The 23,670-nt window shown below is 37.8% G+C and overlaps 2 protein-coding genes across 8 annotated transcripts in view; one reads left to right on the top strand and one right to left on the bottom strand.

Moving 5' to 3' along the window:
* The window catches only part of LOC109047453 (serine/threonine-protein kinase MRCK alpha-like), a 55,471-nt gene extending 47,141 nt beyond the window's left edge, over nucleotides 1–8,330 (top strand). For 4 of the 6 annotated variants that reach the window (XM_042747334.1, XM_042747331.1, XM_042747332.1 and 1 more), the window contains 12 exons: nucleotides 74–293; nucleotides 409–471; nucleotides 1,063–1,355; nucleotides 1,492–1,786; nucleotides 1,893–1,990; nucleotides 2,213–2,297; nucleotides 2,451–2,574; nucleotides 2,758–2,875; nucleotides 3,585–3,687; nucleotides 3,771–3,928; nucleotides 4,515–4,589; nucleotides 6,241–8,330. In XM_042747334.1, coding sequence (XP_042603268.1) covers nucleotides 74–293; nucleotides 409–471; nucleotides 1,063–1,355; nucleotides 1,492–1,786; nucleotides 1,893–1,990; nucleotides 2,213–2,297; nucleotides 2,451–2,574; nucleotides 2,758–2,875; nucleotides 3,585–3,687; nucleotides 3,771–3,928; nucleotides 4,515–4,589; nucleotides 6,241–6,372 — 1,764 coding nt within the window. In that variant the 3' untranslated portion in view covers nucleotides 6,373–8,330. The remainder of the gene's footprint in view (nucleotides 1–73; nucleotides 294–408; nucleotides 472–1,062; nucleotides 1,356–1,491; nucleotides 1,787–1,892; nucleotides 1,991–2,212; nucleotides 2,298–2,450; nucleotides 2,575–2,757; nucleotides 2,876–3,584; nucleotides 3,688–3,770; nucleotides 3,929–4,514; nucleotides 4,590–6,240) is intronic. The other 2 variants (XM_042747335.1, XM_042747333.1) reach the window with 1 other exon arrangement.
* Nucleotides 8,331–9,413: 1,083 nt separating this feature from the next.
* LOC109047169 (frizzled-3-like) lies at nucleotides 9,414–23,415 on the bottom strand. 2 transcript variants are annotated; one of them, XM_019064880.2, is made up of 7 exons: nucleotides 23,111–23,415; nucleotides 21,693–22,092; nucleotides 15,064–15,260; nucleotides 13,968–14,985; nucleotides 11,705–11,853; nucleotides 10,932–11,177; nucleotides 9,414–9,923 (listed from the first exon to the last, which is right to left on the bottom strand). In XM_019064880.2, exons 2-7 carry the CDS (start codon nucleotides 21,885–21,887, stop codon nucleotides 9,671–9,673), a joined length of 2,058 nt encoding a protein of 685 aa, XP_018920425.1. In that variant the 5' UTR covers nucleotides 21,888–22,092; nucleotides 23,111–23,415; the 3' UTR covers nucleotides 9,414–9,670. The 2 variants fall into 2 exon arrangements, with proteins under 2 accessions (XP_018920425.1, XP_018920424.1); XM_019064879.2 differs by having other exon boundaries at nucleotides 10,932–11,180; nucleotides 23,111–23,414.
* Between the last annotated feature and the right edge of the window lie 255 nt (nucleotides 23,416–23,670).

Consider the following 23,670-nt stretch of genomic DNA (forward strand, 5'->3'; position numbering starts at 1 on the left):
AGTCATTAGTAATTTCATTTCAAGACAGTTCTGAATTGCTTTTCATACGTTGTTCTCCGTTCATTTCTCATAGGTAACAGCATCTCAGCTGTCTGCCTCCTCCAGTCAGAAGACATGCATCCTGATCCTTGCTGACAATGAGCAAGAGAGGTCGAAGTGGGTGTGCGCTCTGAATGAACTGCACCGCATAATGAGGAAAAACAAGCTGAAGGAGCGCTTCGTGTATGTGCCTAAAGAAGCGTATGACAGCACTCTTCCTCTCATCAAAACCACCCAGACTGCTGCTATTATAGGTACAGAGACACACAAAACTTGTCTTGTCATATCAACACTATGCCAAAGAGCAAATACTGATACTCTTACCAAGTGTTTAATCCAAAATGTTTGATTGTCACAATTTCTGTTTAGACCATGAACGGGTTGCTTTGGGGAATGAGGAAGGCCTGTTTGTAATCCACGTCACCAAAGACGGTAAAACTTCCTTCATTAATCCTCCTATTTCTTCATTGCCCAATAAACTGAAGGTTTGTGGCTTGTTGGTCAAAAATCTAGACTGGTCACTTAAAGTTTGTTGGTTTAAACCTCGGAAAGTCTGATGTATGAGCTGCCAGGTCGCTTCAGGGTAGTTGAGGTAAAATTTCTGTAATTCCCAAATGTTAAAAACACTGACATGCTCTCCATCATTTTGACAGAAAAAATTAGTCTATTGCATTGGAATGCCAGGCGTTTACATAATTTTAGGGAGAATGAAAACAACGACAGATAAAAATAGAGCATGATGGAAAATGTAGAACCCAGTCTGTGAGAGTAACAGATAATGGTTATTTTTTAAGAGTGAATTACCTTTCTTTGCATGAAAGCAGATAAATCAATGTTTTTTTTTTCTATTTTTCCTGTTTATCAGAGCAGACATCTATTAAAGGTTGTAAACTCTCAAAATAAGATTTAACAGTTCTAACTGTTTTAAACAGTGCACTACCATTGCTGAACCACAAGTCCATTAAAACTGAAATAACTGATGCAAGACCAACATTCATTGAACATTTTTGTTCTTTCTGCTAGAAATTGTTCGCGTGGGTGACATTAAGAAAGTGCATCACGTAGAACTGATGCCCACAGAGCACCTAATGGCCGTCATCTCGGGCAGGAACCGACAAGTGTGTCTGGTCCCCATGGCGGGGCTCGATGGGAGGGAGATTGGCAAGAATAAGGTGGCAGATACTAAAAACTGTCAGGCGCTGGTGTCTGGTGTGGTGCGCAATAGCACCTGCTTCTGCCTCGCCATTAAACGGCAGATCTCCTGCTATGAAGTTAACAAGAGCAAATCTCGCTACTGCCATCTGGTGGACATACAAGTACAGTATTCAAAACTCTTCTCATTTTTTCAAATCAAGTATATGCAGCCTGATTGTAAATAGTGTTCATAGATCACAAAGATCATTTTGTGTGCTAGCATACACAGCAATATCAACAGCCCTTTATATATATCAGGCTCCAGGAACTGTCCAGTGGATGGCGCTCTTCGGCCAGCAATTATGTGTAGGCTATCAAGCGGGCTTCATGCGCTGCAGTTTGCATGGAGATGCACCTCCGGTCAGCTTACTTCACCCAGATGACCCCACGTTGGCGTTTATTAGAGCAGACAACTTGGATGCCCTTTGTGCAGTGGAAATCTCCAATAAAGAACTGTTGCTCTGCTTCAGCAAAATTGCAGTGTATGTGGACACACATGGCAGACGCTCGCGCCAACAGGAGCTGATGTGGCCCGCGATGCCCACCACCTGCTGTGAGTGAGAGAATCTATTTACACTTAGGGGTTAAAGATGAGGGTCAGGGTGTGGCTGTGAAAAGGTTTTGTTAGATTGACCTTGTGGATGATTTACATCTCGCAGGCTACAACGCCCCCTACCTCTCAGTCTACAGTGAAAATGCAGTGGATGTGTTTGATGTGAACACTATGGAATGGATTCAGACCATTCCTCTCAAAAAGGTTTGCTTACTTCAATTTCTGAAGTCTTTAAAACATTTCATTATAATAAATAAAGAACTCTTGCACACCTATCACAACTGTTTTCAACATTTAATAAAAATTAGAATGGTTTCTTGAGCACCAAATTAACATAATAGAATGACTGAAAGCTTTTTATTTACTGAAACAAATAAATGAGTCTTCTTATAAATGAATAAATAAACTTTGACTGGCTCTGTGCAGGTCCGGCCGTTGAACATGGATGGCTCTTTGAATCTCCTGGGCCTGGAGACGGTCAGACTCATCTACTTCAGAAACAAGACTGCAGGTAACAGCACTAATTCGGTGAAATGCAAGAAGTATAGCTCCCGTTGGGTGTAGTTGTTTGAACCTTTTTGTTTAGTAGTGCTGTTTGATGTAATGAATAATTCAGATTTGAATAATATGTCTGATAATGCATAATGTGTGTATGTGTGTTTAGAGGGGGACGAACTGGTGGTGCCTGAGGTGTGTGATAACAGCAGGAAGCAGATGGTACGCAGCATGAGCAACAAGAGACGGTTCTCATTCCGTATTCCTGAGGAGGAGAGACTGCAGCAGAGGAGGTGAATGTCACACACACACATATTATTTCATAATACATTTGTAGTATGATTTTTTTTTTCTTTTTAGGTCTGGCTTTAGTATCTTAATTTTTTTGTTATTGCAAAATATCATTATATTCATTATAGGGCTATTAAATCCACTTACTTGTTTGTGTGTGTGTGTGTCTGTGTGTGTGATTGCAGAGACATGTTGAAAGATCCAGAGAAAAGGAACAAATTGATCTCAAATCCTATGAATTTTAACCATGTGGCTCATATGGGTCCTGGAGATGGAATGCAGATCCTCAGAGATCTACCAATGGTGAGAGCCTCATCTTTAAAGGAATATTCTACTGTAGGTTCAGTATATTAAGCTCAATCGACAAACATTTGTGACAAAATGTGGATTATTACAAACATTTATTTTACTTGTTTTAATAGTATAGCCACAAGACAAACAACATGTGTTAACATGATTTTAGTGTGCAAAACAATTGCTCACTAACCTTTACTATACAGAAAAAGTGTTAAAAAATGTCTTTACAAAATTCTAAAGAAATTTCTGCTTTAAATTCCTTCACAAATTGCCCCCCTTCACTTATATTGTAAGTGACCCACTATAAATGTAATTTTTTTTTTTTTTTTAAAGAAGCTTAACTTGTGTTGAACTCAGTATATTTCTTTCATGCTTGTATTTCTGTTCAGCTGTATTTTTGATCAAATAAATGCAGTCTTGGCAAGCATAAGTGACTTCTTTCAAAAACATAAAAAAATGTACTGACCCCAAACTGAATCTGAATGGAAGCATATCTCATCAAACAGCTCTCCAGTCTCTACATTCATGGGTGTGTCAAAGGTTATTTATGCATCCTGTATTGATATATATGTTAATAGCAACATGCCATCTTAAAGATCTCAGTATTGAATCCTATAGTTTGTTTTCATTGACACTTGTTGCATGTCTGAGTGTGTGTGTGTGTGTGTGTGTGTGTGGTGTTTCTCTGTGTAACCTGTAGAATGTGTGTGCTCAGGACAACCGAGCCGGGTTCAGCGGTTCCGTCAGCATCCCCTCAATCACCAAAAACCGAGCCGAACCTGGGCGATCCATGAGCGCAAGCAGTGGCCTAGGAATGCGTAAGTACACGTGTCTGCTCTTAAATGTATCATATTCCAAGTGTTTCATTCCCAGCCAGTTTCTTTCTTCTCCTCTCTATCAGGGTCCTCCTCTCAGAATGGCAGTGCTCTGAGGAGAGAGCTATCAAGCAGCAGCTACAGCTCTAAACGCCAGACCATGACGTCACCCTCCGAGAGCTCGCTGTCGTCAGGAGGAGGGATGGACGTGGGTGAAGCGCCGCTCTCTCAGTTTGATAGAGAGGTGAGTCGGGACAGTGGTATCTTCATTACCTCATCACATCAAAGCCAAATTTGCACTATGCAGGGACGTCACGGCACATGACCAGCAAGCCATGGTATCCATGTAGATTAAATTTGAGCCTTATGCTGTCTTGTGAATCTGAATTATTGTATATATAAGATTCCTAGTTGGAAATTGGATATGAATGGCCTCTCAAAGTGTATTCTTATCAGTGTTACTCAAAAAAAGAATTTATTCACCCTCGTGTATGATATATCTGCACACCTCCTGACTTAGAAAAAACAGCTAGCCCCATCCCTTCCCATTAGGCCTGGAAAGGTGGAACACTTATAATGTAATAATTTGCCCCAAAGCACTTGAATGCTAGTGAGCCTTAGTGCTTTGTTCCCCCACCTGCTTACGCCACTTTATGCCTGCCGCCCCATTCCACTACATCCAACAGAATCCTTAGCAATCAACCCACCCCGCGCCCTTATTTCACCCGTCATCTCCCCATACCGCTGCGCTTTGCGCCTCCCGGCCGCCCCTTTCTCCTCCAGCAAGTTTGGAAGCCATTCTGGCACTCAGTCTGCCCTTTCCTTCTCAGTGGCAGGCAGTATCGCCCTCGGAGAAGACCCCTGATCTGAAAAGGGCTTTAAGGACCCTGCTTAGTAAAATGAAGGTAACCATCACACGTTTGCAGTGAAACACACACACACACATGCCTGCTGTCATCCGCACACTCAGGCAGCCCTGCAGAGTGCTTCTCAAGTATCCACTGCCCATTTTTGAAGCTCAAAAAATTATCCTTCACTGACCACGAGCGATTGTGGTGAAGCAGAGAGCTTCGGTTGGGAATGGCAAGCTTCCATTCGCATGTTTCGCCTTCATGCCGCTGCTGCCCACCACCCTGTCCACTAGAGAAAACAAGGGTCTTTTTGTGAAGAAAAAACTCTGTGCAAGTACACAAATGCTTGGTTTGATCTCAAGAGGGCGCTAGAGTTACTGTAAAATGAATGTGTTTTTTCAGGTTAATATTGATAAACATATCAACTTGTAAAAGACTACACTGATGTGCTGTAGCGCCCCTTGTGGCAAAGTTTAGAATGCAACACATATGCGTTTTGTTACGAGCTTGTTTAGCTTAAACAAATATATACTTATTCATATACTTGCAAAGAGTGCGATTCAAGCCTTCGAGTGTGGAATCAGCTTTGCTTTGAAGCTCTGATAGCTGCGAACCACTGGCTACAAGTATGTTTTTGAAGATGAGCACTTGTCTTTATGCGTTGTATGTTCATGTGACTTATTTTATTTACTTTGTAGAGCTTTGTTTTTAAAAAATGCAGCTGCATTAAAGGACCTCCACCGCTGTTTTGGATTGTAGACATGGCAGAACCCAATCAGGGAGACAAGTGCAATATTATATAATGTAAACATTCAAAAAATGCTAAATTGGAGTAGTTTAGCATATAGCATACATGCATTTTTGTAGTTTCTATATTTTCTGAGTTAAATTGAATAGCTCACCCAAAAGGCAATATTCTGTCATCATTTCTCACCCTCGTGTCATTCCAAACTTGTAGGATTATTTATTTTGCAGAGCACAAAAAAGGTTTTGAAGAGTGTTTGTCCATGCAATACATTTTGACTGAACCAAAAAAAAAAAAACATTCATTTCCCAAAATACCTTCGTTTGTGTTCCACAGAAGACTGTTAGTCTTACAGGTTTGGAATGTCATGAAGGTGAGTAAAGGATGAAAGAAATACTTGCGTGAACTATCCTGATTAATATTCTCTTGAGATCAGAATGTGAAATAGCTACTTCTCTGAACCACGTATGCCATATTTACAAGCCAACTGTTATGAAGCTGCTAAACTTTAGACCCCAGATAATTGAGTTTTAGTTGCATCCTTTTTTGCACAGTATTTGGACTCATTGCATGTGTACACTACCATTGAAAAGTTTGGGGTCAGAAATGTTTACTGAGCACCTAATCAGCATATTAGAATGATAGGATCATGCGAGTAATTCTGCTGCAAATTCAGGACTAAATTATATTTAAAGTACATTCAAACAAAACAATTAAATTGTAATCATATTTTATAATATTACAGTTTTAGCTGTATTTTCGCCTTGGTGAGCAGAAGAGACTGACCTCAAACATGTGAATGATGGTGTATTAAAGGCTTCATATGTCCATCATCGCTGTCTTTGAAGGAAAACTTTAGGGCTAGATGATTATAGTAGCTACTTTCTAAGATTCCTCATTTCTGTACGTAGCATCTCTGTTCTTATATTCAATATTTCCTTTTTTTTCTTCTTTTTTCAGGACTCTGATTCGCCCCGGCACTCCACAGCCTCCAACAGCTCCACCTTCAGCAGCCCGCCGAGCCCCGCCTCCCCGCACAAGACAAAGTCCCTCTCACTGGAGAGCACAGACCGCACAGCGTGGGACACATGATGGACTCAACAATGAACCAGTCACAACAAACTCTGAGTCTGCCCCTCCCAGGCACTACAGGCCCCTCCCACTTAATTTGCATAAAGGATCACCACTGGGGAACATACAAAGGAGAACCCACACCAACACGAGAGTTTGTATGTTTTGAGCGATCAGGACAGGAGAAAAAAGTGGAAGTTAATTCTGGATGTTAAGGTGACTGGTGTTTGTACATAGACTGGGGTTAGGGGTGAACTTTTATTTATTTCTCATTCAGCCATTTCAAGGTGGAAAATACTGTCACGTCCCTCACTCTGTCCGTACGGGAATGATGATTCCATTCTAGAATCCCACTAAAGAATGCAATGATGTATATTTTTGATTTGCTTTAAAAGTGATGTGTGCAGTGATTCGTTTGTTACTTCAGCTAAATGGATGAGAGGCCGCAGGTATCAGGCGACCTCATCTATCGCTTCCTGTCCTAGATTTGTAGGAATTTCTAGAGGCTTTCTGACACGACGACATCTTGGAATCTGTTACCGTCGTCATTATCGCCAGTCTCCACGTAATCCCAACCTTCCCGTGAGCCAACATGACCTGTGAAAACGCTTCACAGTAATGTACATAGATTAAAAGTATAGTATAATATATAATAAGGAAATATTGAAGAGTAGAAAAAAAATCTCATTGCTTTTATTTTGTAAAAATTATTTTAATATACTCTCGCCAAGACCATTTTTAAAAGCTTTAGTTGCATCATTTCCTTTAGACTTTTATTTTTGGTTTATGAGACAATACTGCCTTGTGTATTTGAATTCTTTGTTTAGGAATTTAACGATTTTTGTGAGACACAGGCCAAGCTGTTTAACTACAAGTGTGCTTTAACTTTAAAATCTGCATTATGTTTGGTCTCAGTTTCCAGAGATTACGTGCATTGACCGAAACTGTACAAATATCAGCAAGGTTGCATACAAATATCATATTTCTGCAAACTAGAAACGATTAAGTCCAAATTGTGGAACTGGTCCGGCATGTAATCTGAGATTTGCAGACAGACAAAAGACATTTCGTTTTGTTCCTGGATGGTTTCATCTAATACTCAACGCACTTTGCTTCACCCACATAGTTTGGCTCTTTCTACCTTGGAAAAATGTATTTTCAGAAAACTTGTTCATGGAAAATTCAGTCATTTTATCCCGTTAAGTGTTAAAACATTCACCACTGCTATTAAATGTAAGGTTAAACTTTACCATTAAAATCTATTACAAGAATCTGCTTCCACGATGCCAGGATGCATTTGTCATTATGTAGTTGTCAGATTGCATTTCTTGTGGATCCAAGGGTACTTATTCCATCGGAGGGAAAAGAAATGTTTAAAACTTCTCAGAAGTCACACGTCTAATAAGCGACACAGGCTTCACTTTGTTCCTTATTCGGTTTGCAGTTGATTGAATCATGAGTTGCACAAGAAAGTAGGTCTCCCACCTCATGCAGGCTTCACCACTTGATCTCTGCACCAGATTCAGTTCCGTCCATGAAGTGGAAAACTCAGTTCATTTGATTAATTTGTTCAAAGGTTTACAATAAAATTTCATCATTCCATTTGAAAATTTTGGTGGAAACCTACTAGAGACGTCCAGTAAAACTAAAATGTCTTTGCATTTCAGCAACCTCTTAGACGTTATATTTATCTGTGCTCATTCTCATCTCACTTCATTCTTTCTTCAGGATAATGCTTTGTAATCATTTGTACAGTTTTGCATGTCATAATTGATCATTCCCTATGTTTCTTGGTTGTATTTTGTTTCTCACTCACTTGACAAAGGTGGATATCACTTCAAACAAGGAGGAATCGTTTTGCACAGATGTAAGGTCAATCAAAGACTGGATAAACTGGCCAATAAGCATATATGGAGACGTTACTATATTAACCTGATGCTGATGTAATTCAATAAACGGAGGGAAATGACACACACGGATATGAACGTTTTGAGAGTGATGTTTTATTTTGTACATAAACCACTCAGGATCTCTGAACATGTCTATATATATATATATATATATATATATATATATATATATATATATATATATATATATATATATATATATATTTATTTATTTATTTTTGTATTTTTTTTCACAGTTTTCGGTAAATGTCAAGAAAATGACTTGACTAATTATTATTAGTGCTAAAACTCAACAGAGAAGAGCTTGGTTGTAAAGGATATGCCAATTTCAGTTTGAAAAATACCTACAATTTCTATTCTAAAATGACAGAATTGTTTGTTTTCTTTAGCTCTTCTTGCTTTTCAATTGTATATTTCAAATAAAATTGCTTTTTTTTTTTTTTTTTTTCATTTTCTCACCCTCAACTTTAGGACATTGGCACTGGAAACAATTGACACTTGCTATTGGAAACAATTATTGACTGAATAAATGTTTTTTCTTTTTTCCCCGCAAATATCAGAGGGCTTGCAATGTAATGCAAGTGAGTTGTTTAGGTTTTATGGTGCTTTTTGCCATTTTTGTAGCTTTACTGCCCTTCGTCACTATTCACTATAACTGTATGGAAACGAGAAGCTAGTACATTCTGCTAAACATCTCCTTTTGTCTTCCACAGGAAAAAAAAAGAAAATCATACAAGTTTGAAATGTAACAATGGTGAGTAAATGATGACAAAATGTTAATTTTTGAGTGAATTGTCTATTTAAATTTAGCCCAAGTGTGCGGAGATGTCCGTATACATCACTAGTTCTGTTCTACAAAACGGTCAAAAGTGCAACAAACAATAGAAAGAAACATTCAAAACCACATCTGCAGTGTAACGACTCTTAAAACAAGGTAGTATATAAAACAAGTGCCTCGATACATCACAGAATGATGACGTATCAAAAGCCCTTACATTTGACCCTGTTATGGTAGGAACCCCTTAATAAGGTTCCACACAGATTTTACTTGAGAAAAGATAACAGTACATACATAGACAACCATTCAAAAGTTTGGAGTCTATAAGATTTGAAAATAAGTTTATTATTCTTATTATTTATTTGATCAGGAGCATTAATTTGAAATAGAAATCTGTAGAAAGTACTGACCCCAAACGTTCGAATAGTAGTGTACATCTAAAGATTTCAAGTGTTTGGTATAGTCAAAATGCTAACATCTGCAAGGTCATGGGTTCAATTCCCAGGAAACGCACATGGCACACTGTGTAGTTTGAACACTTGTATTTGTGCCATCCATCATGAAGAGTTTGTGCCAGAAGAGTCCATGTTCTCTTTACACATTTGGTCTGTATTTCCTGCCTTGTGAAAGTTCACGCCTTGGTGGCATCCTCCTCTATGACGCGGTGAATGCCGTTGCCAGGGCTGCTCTGGATGGCCTGTGCTGTGATGGTGAGGTCTCGCATGCTGCTGTGTCGTGATTGGCTCTCCAGTCGCTGCAGGCTGCCATGCCGGGAATGGCTGTCGAGACGGTTGACGCCACAGTGCTGGAGCGGATCATTAAGGCGCAGGGTGCTCCCATGAGGAATACGTTCCTCGACGCCACGATAACTACAAGCTGTGTACCTGATGGGAAATGTAATGAAAGAGATTCAGTGATATTCAGACCTTTGATCAGGGAGACAGATGTGGGTTTCACCCAGCTGTGCACAACTGGGGAGTGGGGGGGTTATTATTTTGGGACATCTTTATTAAACTGCCGCTGCACTATCGACATTAATAGTTGTGTCTCATACTCCAACCAAAATTAACAACTGATATGTAGGACCAAGTCCTCACCCCAGTTTTTTCTTCATTCCATCCGTTTACTGAAAAATTAATTTTGGATATATAGGCTAGTAATTGAAAGGTTGTAGGTTCAAAGCCCACAATGCATGACCACTGTGCACATTATTTTTATAGGATTTCTAATAACTTTATTAGTATGCAATATATGTTTTTTTTGCATGACTTCACTGTTTATTGAACAGTCTAACTGGCATTTTGCAGATCTCCAAAAATCAGTACAAAATTATGCAAAAAAAAAAATTATTTTAAAGGTTATTTTGAGTGTAACCGCCACATCTTAAAATCCTATCTACAACAGATGGTTAGAACCACATCCCCACCCTAAGTCTTTTTCTATGACCTGTTTCATTTGGATGTATTTAGCAATAAGGAAGAAAATAACTCTCGCTGCTTCCATTTCATTACAAGTTTAATATTGGATATTCAGGATATTAATTGAAAGGTTGTAGGTTCAAAGCCCACAACGCATGACCACTGTGCACATTATTTGTACAGGTTTTCTTAAAACAAGTTTCATTCATAAATTATGCATCACCTGTTTTTGCATGACTGTTTATTAAACAGTCTAACTGGCATTTTGCAAATCCCCAAAAATCACTGCAACATGCAAAAAATGCACAACTGTGCACTTTATTATTTTACATAGTTCTATGCATTTCCCATTTCTTGCATCTTAGTAAATAGACTTGCAATATGAAAGATCCCCACAAATCTGTGCCAAATATGCTAAAAAAAAGTCCTCCGAATTCCTACTTGTGAGATTGAATTATAACTGGGATGCCTCACCTGCCATCTCTGGAGCGATGCAGGCTGCCGTGGAAGCTGCTTGATTTGCTGCGCATGCTCCCCGCACGGCTGGTGCTGGCGCTGGGGGGCTCGTCCAACATGGCGAGGTGCGTGGAAGAGGCATGGGTGGAGGTGCCCTGTGTCGAGGTGCCTCTAGACTTCCTCACCACTGGGGTGTTGGGGTCCCTGAGGAGGAGCTGGGTGAAGTCGGGCTCCTGCAGCACCTGCCTGCTCTTGTGCACCGTGCTGCTGAAGGTGGTAGAGATGGGAGAAAAACGTGGTAAAGTGGGAAGGGAGCGACAGAGGAGCGAAGGAAGAGAGAGGGGGAAGGCAGTGGGCATAAAGTAGTCGAAATGAACAAAAGAGGAGAGGGTGGGACAAGGGGAGGGAGGGGAGGTTAACGCCCTGATATAAGGGACCGGGGTTTGTGGAGAGGAAGCCTTTACACTAACCCCTATGAGACAGCACACACTTATTGAACTACTTCATGTCCTCCATTAAGTGTCTTTATTGCACTGCAGGTCTATGCACAAATAGTAGGAATTTTATCAAAATGCACACAGACTGAATTACTTCCTGTGGCTACTAGCATGTGGCAGATACGCGATATATATCTGAACCATTTCTGTAAATGGATGATACTAGATACTACATTTTTTTATATTTAATTGTTTATGGTCATTTTCTCTATTTTTAAATTTAGACTACTTTTTAAAATTATAATTTTAAAATGAATCTTTAAAAACATTTAACGAGCATTAAACGAAACTCACTCTTTCCTGCGATGTCCGTTGAAGAAACTGGCCCACTCGAAGCAGGTCTTTTTACTGCCGACCCAAAACACTGACGGGATTCCCACCACCAGCATCATCAGGTACTTGATGAGGAACAAGGTGATATCTGGCCTGCTCGTCTGTTCCACCTGTGAAGACAACAGCAGTACACATTTGCTTAGTATGCAACATAAGAACAGGTAAAACCTGATTTATAATCACAACATACAGAAACATTCTTCCCTTGTGGATCTCGCCGTTTGCTCATAACCTCATGCAGTGTGTGCGAGAGCATATTTGTGTATGTCAGTTTAGCCCTGGGTTGTGTGCATGCGATTGTGTGGATGGGAAGTGCTTCTTCTCAGCTCACTGCACAATAGCCAACGGCATAAACATAGCTGCAGTCAACACAAATGTCTGTCCTCTTCTTTATCTAATACACACTCTCTCTCTCAGTGCTTTAGATGGAGCATTTCTTCTGCTCTGAATGCTGTCAGCAATGGCAGTCTTGGTAATATTTTGATATATAATGCAATATTTTACAACAATTTTTTAGGGTGTTCAAATCTGTATGACATCATCAGGTATTGCAGTGTGACTAGAGATCTGCTGTTTATAGCACTGCACTTCATAGCTCTTCATGAAGTACTGTTACAGAATTAACATGAAACATGACTGTCATTTTTGCTCCACCACAAAGAACAGAAGCTGCGGCAGTAAACAAGACCTCATTAAAACCAATCCCAAGCTGCCTCAGGCATGTACACACAAACACAACACACACATATGGATAAACATCATTACTGAGATTTTTACTGAGCTGAAGCTGAAACTTTCCATGGCAGTCTTGAGTTTTTAGTTACACTATTGTTCAGTTTGTTTGCATCATGTTAGACATGAGATAAATTCACAGAGCAGCAGCTGCTGTATATTTTACAGAGATTTGCAGCTGGAAATCATGAATCCTGTGTCTGAAAGATGCACAAAATCTGCATATCAGGGGCCTTATTTATGTCAAATGCATAAGTATAAATAAGGAAAACATCACATTATCAAAAAACTCAAATGAAATATTTTGATTTTCTCTGGGATTTGTTTCACTTTTGATGGCATTTTTACCCTGAGCTTCCATTCATTTCTTACCCTGGATGAAGTTCGGTCACAAAGACTTGTCGTTTTAAAAACAAGTGATTTGAAGCTGTTCAAACGCAATCAAACTATATGCACACTGTCTGAATGCTGTCAGCGAGGCGCACGCACGTGAAGATGGTGTGGCAGTATTGAACTTATTTTTGCCGCATTATAGGCTTGAACAGTTAAATACACACACTTCTATTTGTCAGAACCTCTCACTGCTCTTGACTAAATCACTTTTGTAACTTGAATCACTTTTATAACTTTAATAAGAAGAAATATATATTTAATTTACACAGTAAAGAATATGCAGTGTCTTTATACATTTAATTATTTTATACAATGTATGTAGCATTTCTTATTTATTTTTTCTACTGTAGTTTTTTTTGCCTATTGCTTGTAATTAGGTTCCTATTCTTATGTAATCGCTGACTGTTTGCTTGTCTTCAGTGAGATGGAGTTGTTGTTTTTTTTATTTAGGCTAGTATTATATATTTACACTGGTGACAAGAATTATGAAATTTCTATGGTATCAAAAATTTTGATATCATAAAGACCTTATTTAAAATAAAATTACATAAATCGTGATAAAAGATTTTGGTAATTTTGCCCACCCTTAACTTACAATGACCACTTAGTTACAACAATACATTTTTTAAACAGTAAAACCTTTTCTAATATAGAGTGAGGACAGATTCAATTATTCACAACAAGCAACAAGCAAAGTTGTATAAATTCACTTGAGTGGTGTAGATAATCTTTTTTCCTATTAACACTGTACAAAGTTCATATTAAAAATGTGCCATTATATATGCTAAACAATTGCTTATTTTTAGGACAATATGAACATACACACTACTGTTCAAATGTTTGGGGTCAGTATCAGTTTTTGAGCAACAAATCAGCATATAAGAATGATTTATATAAGGATCATATGACACTGAAGACTGAAGTAATGGCTGCTGAAAACTTGGCTTTGCCATCACAAAAATAAATTACATTTAAAAACATATACAAAAAGAAAAGAGTTATCTGTATTTACAGTTATCTGTATTTTTGATCAAATAAATGAAATTCTTTCCAAAACATTTAAACGGTAGTTTAAGTATTTCACACCATATCTTCTTACCTTAAACGGACAGGGGATGTGATACTCTCTACAGTGCTCCTGCACCCAGGTGGTCTCCCAAGCTGCTCTGTGGCTCTGTTCATACAGATAGCATCCAATGACGGTCAGCAGAGGCACCAGATACAGGACGGAGAACATGCCGATCCGGATCATGAACTTCACCAGTTTGTCCTGGTTCTCCTTCTCTAAGGGAATCTCCATCCGGACCCTATTTAGCGCGGCAATACCTGCTAACAGCAGCACCACACCTACGACCACATCCAATGAGAGAGGAACCAAGAGGAACCAGCGCAAAGCCATAAGGTCATAGAGCCCCACAAAACATACACCGCTCATGCTGTCACCCTCGATTTTGTTCATAGCCATAAGGGTGATAGTAAGGGCTCCCGGGACGCCCCAAGCCACCGCATGGAACAGCAAAGCCTTCTTCTCGATAGCTTCACTTCCCCATTTGGGAACAGCAGCAAGGAACCAGGTGATGGTGAGGATGACCCACCAAACGCTTCCTGCCATGGTGAAGAAGTAGAGCGTCATGAAGAGCAGCGTGCAGGCCTTGTTGTGGGAGCCCTGGGTGACGGTGGAGGCACGGAAACGACCCGGGCTAGCCGCGTTGCATGACACACGATCCTCCAGCAGGAAACCCAGGAAGAAGACCAGGGACACCATCATGTAGCAGACCGCGTAGAAGATGATGGGCCGCTCCGGATAGCGAAAGCGGCCAACATCGATGAGGAAGGTCAGGAAGGTGAAGAGCGTCGCCGACAGGCAGACTATGGAGACCACGCCAATGAAATAGCGGGCGAAGATGAGCTCGTCTTTGCGGAAGTACATGTTTGGGCAGGGAGGCGAGCAGTCGCGCACGCCCATGAACGAGTAACCCAAGTCAGGCTCGATCTTCAGCTCTCGTGGGCACCAGAAGCCATAGTCCCGCTGAACCGATGAGGGAGATTCCTCCGTCCCGTCACTGCTCGGGAGCAGGTCTATCGCTCGGGGGTAAGACTCATCACAATCTGGAAACCTAGGAGACAGAGTATCATTTCAGAATATGATGTCATACAACAAAGGACAGCAGAACTTAAAGAAAGTGATCCTGTACCTGCTACACTGCATCTCATCTGGCCAACTGACCCCAAACATGTCCATCAGCTTGTAGCAATCACTCTTGGCACGCTGGCACAGGCGCCGACATGGCAGGGTCACATGGCCGTACTCGGTGCACACGGGAGCGTAAAGGGCACACAGGAATGGGCGAATTTCAGTAGAGCACTCCAAGTTCACCATGGGATGAAAGGGCTGTCAGACAAGAAAAAACTGTGTTTATAATAAATAATACATTCTTAAATAATATATTAATAATAATAATAATTTTTATTTTTTTTATAAATATTTAATATTATTTATGTTTAAATAAATGTATACAAAACTGTAGATGTATTTCAACAACAGTTTAGCTTTATTTGATATTCTACTTTGCCACATACTGTAAATGTGCAAGTAAATTAACACTCTAAGCTTAGGATGAAAGGGCTGACAAGAAAAATATAGAAAAGAGTGTTGTTGTTGTTAATAATAATAATAATAATCAACTTTCACAATTTAATTTTTCTCATCTTGTTTAAATTTTAAATTATTTTAAAAAATGTAAATAAATAATGTTTCTTCCTTACAGTATGGCTATGTTTATTATTTTACAACAACAACAAAAAAACACTATTTTGTATGTCACTTTGGATAAAAGTGTCTGCTAGGTGACTAAATGTATATGTACTTTGTTTGCATACATTAAATGCACATTTATTAATTTCATATTTTATGTTTTGCTGCCTTTATTTGTCTTATCTGCCCACTCCAGATTTACGAACCTATAAATGTGATGTTACTGCAGATTGGCAGGTGCAACATGGTGATGTTTTCTGAAAATTGCTGAAGTTTAAAATAAGTTCTGTTTTATTTGTGTTTAATAACTTGGTTGAACTGCAAATGTGATTTCAACACGGCGGCCATCAAGTGCAAACTATACATTGCAACATGAGTCATCAATATTTTCCTATTTTCTCTACAGAGAAAGACTGAAAATTTTAAGAGTAAATGCTTTTCATTTTTTAGGAGTATAGTACACTAGGCACATAGATGGCCTCAAAGCACAAAACTCAAATTTTGATCTCACGAGTATAATTATTAATACTATTGTTTTCTATCATGTGTGACCCTTTTCCAGTGTGTTACGTAGGACGACCAGCCGTCCTGACAGTTGTAATACCATTTGTCCTGATAATTAGCTGTAGTTTTAAAGCTAAAAATAAACACTGAAGAAAAACATGCCACTATTTTTTTGCCTACCGCCTGACAAAGAAATTCAAATCTAGTAACGTATAAAAACTAATCACTGATGACTTTTGGAAATCTGACAAACCATTTCCAGTAATCTTGAGAACATCAGAAGGAGCTTCTTTAGTGCCCAATGAAGCAAGAACAAAACCCGCCAGGCCACGTCTCTGACTCTTCCCTATTTTTTATCAGTCACTTGGTCACCCTTATGTAAAATGAGAATAAAAATTGGATGTGCAATGCAACCTCTCTGAGGAGGTCTTTGTTTGGGGCGGGAGACATGCTGTTTATTGCTGAGGCCCACTTACACCATGAGGCATTCTGGGAGTAGTACCAGCTTTGGGGCCGGACATAAATATGCAAATCCCATGGGGGAAAATGAAAAAGACTCCACCCAGGACCAGACAGATAGACAATAACGCCTCCACCCCTGCAGAGTTAGGGCCTTTGTGATGGTCGGGTGGGGGTTCTGACACCACTTGTGTTGAAAAAAAGGACCGAAACTTACAATCATTCACAGCCTACATGAACACGCTAGAAAAAAAGGAAAAGGATTTTAATTTTAAGCTTTTTATGCAATTACTAATAGTGAGAAGAAAAAGTGTCAGAAAATGTCAATATCTCTTTAAAGAAGTAAATAAGTAAATAATTTCCCTCCTAGGGGTTCCCTAATAAAAATGCTATAATAATTTATATAACTAAAGTAGTAAGAAATATACATTTTTGGTGGTTTAAAAATGCTGAATTACTATATAAATATATAATAGCATTGCTCCTAGTGGTTGGCTATTAAAATGCTATAATAATTTGCATAATTACAGTATTTAAAAAAACTCCTATTGCTTGGTTGTTAAATATGCTAATAATTTATGCAATTATTATAAACAAATAGAATAACATTGCTCTTAGGGTTTGGTGATTAAAAATGCTATAATAATGTGGATAATTATAATATAAATAAATATAACTCCTAGTGTTTGGTTGTTAAAAATGCTAAAATGACTTATATAATTATTATATACAAATATGTTTGGCTCTTAAAAATGCTATTTGTTACAAATTACACAATGATGACTTTCAACATGTTACTAAACAACCAATTCTTCACTTAATATGTAGAAAATTACCTGAGCGTTTACGCTAAATCCAATGAGATGATCTAATACACTAAAAACAGTGTTACCATTATTTACTATTGCAAATAAAACCATCCAGCCTTTAACTGATTGCAACAGTCCAACACATTTATATTATATATACTGGATGTAAAATGCACATCCATAATGAGAGCATTCAGCCACTGCCAGCACACTAGGCTACCACCCAAAATGTCTGTAAAAAGGGATTAGGATGGATATTATGCTTGCCCATTTTGACACAAAGCACTTTAAATCCAGCAATCATTTCCTAGTATATTATATATTTTTAGCGGGGTATATAATTTTTATGTGTGGCTATAATGTGACACAAAAGAGAGCAGGGTTTTTAAATATGACGATAAAAGCATGTGGAAAAAATGCTTGTTTTCATCACATAGCTTCTAATACTGGCCAAATGAACTTTTGTTTATAAAGATCATTACAATATGTTGTGGACAGTAAGTAAAGCTATAGACAATGACATAAAACTTGATTGTGACTGACTTTTATTGTTGCAACTTCACAGCTGTTGATGTATCATAACTGGCATTCGCAGCTGTAGTTGGTACAGAAGGTCTTATGACATGTCTTACACCATTCTGAGGTCAATTGAGTGGACACACTTGGGCTTTTAGGCAAGATAAAAATAAAACTAGTGCCATTATTTGCTGATCTGGTGAAAAACATTATCTCGTCATTGCTGTCAGCCCACATTACATGCAATGGTGTGATGAACTCAAATGTGTGCATCTCGTCCACTGCTGTCCTAGGGGCAAACATACACTTTATGTCCATCACATCAATGTCCATTCCAGTACCTTTGTGTTTCTTAAGGGCACTGTAGAAAGTTATTTAGGGATATTTAAAACATACAGAGATACAGAATATGCTGAAGGCAGAAGAGGCACAGTGACTGTTCCTTCTTGTTTGGGTAAAGAGCATGTGCTTCAAAGCATTTTATATGAGTCAATGCTTCATACAGCTGGCATGCTATACAATATCTATGGGGGATGTGGAAGCACTTCATACAAGCCAAAACTAAAATCCCCAGGAGCAAAATATATGGAATGTTGTAAATACAGTTGAAAACACAGATTAACAAGGACAGAAGGACTCATTTATACCCTCAATTAAATTTAAATTAATTTAATTTATAAAGTCAATTCAATTTAAATAGCTTTCTCTATTTCTGAAAGGGACTTGTTAAGCCCTAAATTCTTTTGGTGCTCCAAGACACTTTCGTAGCAACTATGCAGAACTTTTTCTCATTATTATAATTAAACTCATAATTATAATATTTAACTAAATCCTATTGCTTGGATGCTAAAAATAACTAAATTGCTAATAAATGCTAATAATCTATGCAATTACTATAAACAAATATAATAACACTGCTCCTAGGGGTTGGCAATTTAAAATGCTATATTAATGTAAATAATTATAATATAAAAAATATAACTCCTAGTGTTTGGTTGTTAAAAATGCTAAAATGACTTACATAATTATTATATACAAATATGTTTGGCTATTAAAAATGCTATTTGTTACAAATTACATGCAGTGATAACTTTCATTATCTGTTTTTTCATAATCAGTTCTTCATTTATTATGGAGAAAATTACAGCATTCAGGCTAAATCCAATGAGATGATCTAATGCAATAACAACAGTGTTACCTTTATTAACTTTATTAATTTTATGTTATGGCTAATAAATATCAAAATGTACTATCCTAAATGTGAATTAAGACTGCAATATCTATAAATAAAGCATTCAGTGGTGACTGCAAAGATAATGTAAATGTGAAAATAGGTGTAAATGAGTACATACAGTTAAACATCCAATGACCAGTATAATACAAAAAAAAAAAAAAAAAAAAAAAAAAAAAAAAAAAAAAAATTACTGACCGATGTTGTGTGTATTTCACTGATTTATTCTTAGATCTCTCTGAGTTGCAAAAAGAAAAGGGAAAAACAACAAGGCAAACAGAAGTAATTCTAAGTCACCTAACCTGACCTTTTAAATGTGTCCATTCACAAGTTCCTTCCTCCAGCCCAAAAATCCAAAGTACATATGCCTTTCTCAGTGAACCCCCACTTGATCATTGATAACGAAGTTTAGGTCACGTCCTCAAAGCATTCTGACAATTATTATTTTAATTGTACATAAATTCTCATATGCCCTTCTGGTTAGTTTTCCCTTTTCCACCGGTCACTATTTAACTTAAGGCAGTGTTCACTTAACAGAATTCAACTGCACTGCCATGGAAACCAATGATGCATAAACGGGCCGGTTTAAGGGAGAGAGGTCAGAGTGCGAGTGACGACCACCTCCTAAGAGAGAAAGCCTGCTCTTTTGTTCCGTTTCCCCGGCAACCACAGTACCTTGTGTGGGGGGAGGGATGAAAAGAGAGGAGCGAGTGGAGAAGAGAAACAGACAGAAGAGAAAGGGACAAAGAAGAAGAAGATATGGATGGGAAATAATGGTCAACCCTGCCATTCCAAAAAACACCATCCTAAAGGTTAATGCATTAATAAATGTGCATAAATGCTCCATGCTAACAGATATATTTTCAATTGTAGTATAAACAATCCTGTTTAACCCTTTTGTATATGAAAAATAACATCTATGAATTTTTTTCACCTAATTTTTTTTTGTCTTTTGGTCAGATCACTTACAAAAGTCATAGCACGTTTCATAAATATCTAAAAATAATGATTCCCAAACAATGCATAGCTGATATAATTTGAGTTGCCATACTGCATTACAACTGCAGGGTGGCCTTACTGATCATGCCATGGTAAAAATAACATAGGACAAGGTCATGTATCTTCGCATGTTTGACCAATGGGGGAGGAAGTGGAAATTAACTAGATGTCAAGTAGCATCAATCAGTGCACCTGAAATACTTAATATTCTTAGATTTACCCAGCATTCTCTTTGCAAGCTCAGTTCAAATGCTCCCTGAACCTTCCCATTACTGCATGCAACCACAACAATCCCAGAAACCATCCCTGTAGGCAACTATCCCACTTCACAAATGAGGTTACCCAGAGTTCAGAGCAAGATGCTGCCACTGTCCGACAGTGATTTTGAATCTGAAAGCAAGTACGTTTCATGTGTCCCTCATGATGCCAGAAAGAAATAAATGGTTTAGAACTGATGACATGAAAGATTTAGTCTGGTTATCTGCTTAAACTGTCACCTTCGAGTCTTGATGTCAGTTGTTTGTAAAAATAGTAAAAGCTATTCATCAATAAAATACTTGATGGTTATGTATGTAACCTTATTACATAAATAGTTATAAGATGCTTATTTCGTCACGGCCACATGCAAAAGAGGACCAAAAAATTGGTTAAAACTGCAAGATACTTCAGAAATAAAAACATAGCAAACATCCCCGTAGGACTGATTAAAGATTAATTTCCCTTTAAACATGTCTGTAATGTGATCTGAATTATCTGCAGGGCACAAGAAAGAACTGGGTCAAATCGAAAATGATGCTATTAGTACATAGGTTTTAAACTAATGCATTTAAACATTTATGGTTTGCATTTATTGCTACAGTACCTGCAGGGAAAATACAGAAAAAGTGCATATTAAAGTGATCCATGGTTAAGGGTTTTCCCTGGTTATTTATTAACTCATTTTTTTAGGAAAGAATTATACAGACAGCTCTAATTTCATATGTTTTATAGATTTCACACTTCACATGGAATATTCAACACAAAGTTTCAAAAATAAAACCCAAGTTTTCCTGGAAATTTTTTTTTGGACCTGTCAGGAACACTTTGACACAAGTATATATAAATTATTATCCACTGTTATTACACTGATCATCTATGTGCTATTGTTTTACTGAAAATAAAATGTAATGCTATCATATAAACCAGATCTGTTAATGCATATGTTTAAAAAACATATTTATATATTCTGCCTCTGGAGATCTGTATAATTAATATTATTAATATTATTACTATTACTGTTGTGGTTGATGTTGTTTGTTTGTTTTTCTTCTTTGGTTTAAAGTGTTTTTTCCTCTTACTGTTTAATTAATGTATTGTATTTACCGTATAGTATTTGATGCTTGTTTTGATTTTTGTGTTGAAAATTGATAGAAAACCGATAAAAAAGGAAAAATATATGACTGCTGTTGAAGTCATGCAGTTAATAGAGCATGATGATTAAACTAGTCTTAGGTTAATGTAATGCAATTTGATCACATCATTTAAGCATTCAGTCTGTGTAATGTGGTTTACCTCCATGGCGAGAGCAGCGGTCTGCTGATCATAGTGATTCAAAAGGTTGGGCATGAAGGTGGTATTGTAGGCGAGGCCCTGGCACATCCTTAAAGTGATAGGTTCACAGGTAAACATGTTATGGCTCCCGGTAGCTTCCATATTGATGGCCATACATACAGTCAGCATGGAGTACAGAACCCAAAGGAGATCCATGGTGTGTCCGTCTGTGCTGTGACTTGCAAAGAATGGGTTGTATCAAGAAAATCTGAGCTCCGCCATTCCCTCATTAATTATCTGTTGGTTGACACCAGACTTAAATTGCACAGATAGATCTGTGCTAGATCCAGGTCTTTTCAGTGCATGTCCACTATCCAGTGTAGGTACGACTGTGGTTGCCATGCATTTATAAGATGTACATCTGTGGCAGAAAAAGCATCAAATGTCACATTTGATATGAACAGGCTAACATGAATTATTCATGAATGGGGTGACAGTTTATTAAAACATGAAAAATCTTCCTGGAGATCTCTTAAGGCGTGGGAAATGTTTTCAAAGTGAACAATGCATGACCAAAAACACTGCCATATTATACTGGTAGTAAATAAAAGATGCTTTATTATAGTGTATTAACCAGGTAAGGAACTTCACTGTAACTATGTATTCATTGAAAAAGAAAAGGGAACATTATAATCTCAGAAACACAATATGAACTTGTTTCAGAATCAAATTATGTTCCATGCTTTGAGTCTAAATGCAACCATAAATAACAATTAAAAAAAAATAAATATTGATAGTTTATTGACTGGAATTCAATAACTTTAAAACAGTTAATCCATTATTGATGTAGTTTTAGTTTTAAGATATATTTTGTAGTGCCTGTGCCCATTCACAAGCTGCGATTATTTCAAGATTGTCATCATAAAACGTAAAAACTGATGTTCCCAGGAAGAGACGCGGTATACATATAAATGAAAAATTGCTAAATTATTTTAATTATGTTATTGATTTGGTTTATATGCTTGACACCGCAGTATTTTTACATTTAACTTGCAAAAACAGCAAAAAAAAAAAAAAAAAAAAAAAAAAAAAAAACCCTAACCGGCTTCATGCAGAACGAGAATTTTACTATCACAAATGCCCTGCGCTAAAATAGGATTTTTATTTGAACCTTTTTATTGATTTTAACATAAACTCAATAAAAATAATGTTAAATGTAAAAACTCTCGCGTTTTTATCAAAATAAAGGCGAACAACAGATAACCCTGTCCTTTATTACCATATGAGCCCCTGTCTGTCGAGGCATGTAGCAGCTTCGCTGTAAAGAAACTACCTTCAAAATAAGTGTCTGCTGTACTGTTAGGACTATTGTTGTTGTTTTTACTAAAACATGTTTCCATACTAAATTAATTTTAGTAATGATAAAAAGTCCTTCTTACCTCTCCAGCAGGGATATTTCGCGTGTGGGACTCCATTCCGCTTCTCTAACAATACGAGCCCTGTGTGTCTTTCTGCAGTTTTGGAGGATTTGTACGGGCGCGCGCATTTGACGATGACGCGCCGACGAATATTGCTCTCTCTCAATATAAAAGCATAATATAACTTACGTCACTGGACTGTGCGTGACAAAAAAAAAAAAAACACATTCAGTATGCAACCATATTAACGGCTTCGGTTTATCTACGGATATTATCGCTGCAATGGCCAGGGGCCGCTGGGAGCGAGGAGCGTCTCGGCAGTATAATGAAATCAAGTTGATTTGTGGTTGCCTCGAATGAGGGGCGGTGTGTTTAGTGATGGGAAGTCCGACTGATTTTTGCGATTCGGTTCTTTTGGGCATTTTGTTTCGAAGACTCGGTTCGAAACGAGTCATTGATTCTTTTACATGACGACGTAATTACGTCATCGCGTGGTCATTTGATACTTTTCTTTTGATTACTGGATGTTTATTGTAGGTTCAACCAGTTTGTTGCCTCAACAATTCTGCTAGTAAAACATG

Source organism: Cyprinus carpio, chromosome B20 (assembly GCF_018340385.1).
Source record: "Cyprinus carpio isolate SPL01 chromosome B20, ASM1834038v1, whole genome shotgun sequence".
NCBI lineage: Eukaryota > Metazoa > Chordata > Actinopteri > Cypriniformes > Cyprinidae > Cyprinus > Cyprinus carpio.

Excerpts from the sequence above, each read along its gene's own strand:
- LOC109047169 (XM_019064879.2), bottom strand. The coding sequence starts at position 21,887 with ATGGATCTCCTTTGGGTTCTGTACTCCATGCTGACTGTATGTATGGCC. Across the intron at positions 15,261-21,692 it reads CCGCTGCTCTCGCCATGGAG|CCCTTTCATCCCATGGTGAA; the intron begins GTAAACCACATT and ends CTTGTCTGACAG. Across the intron at positions 11,181-11,704 it reads AACGGACATCGCAGGAAAGA|CAGCACGGTGCACAAGAGCA; the intron begins GTGAGTTTCGTT and ends TACCACCTTCAG.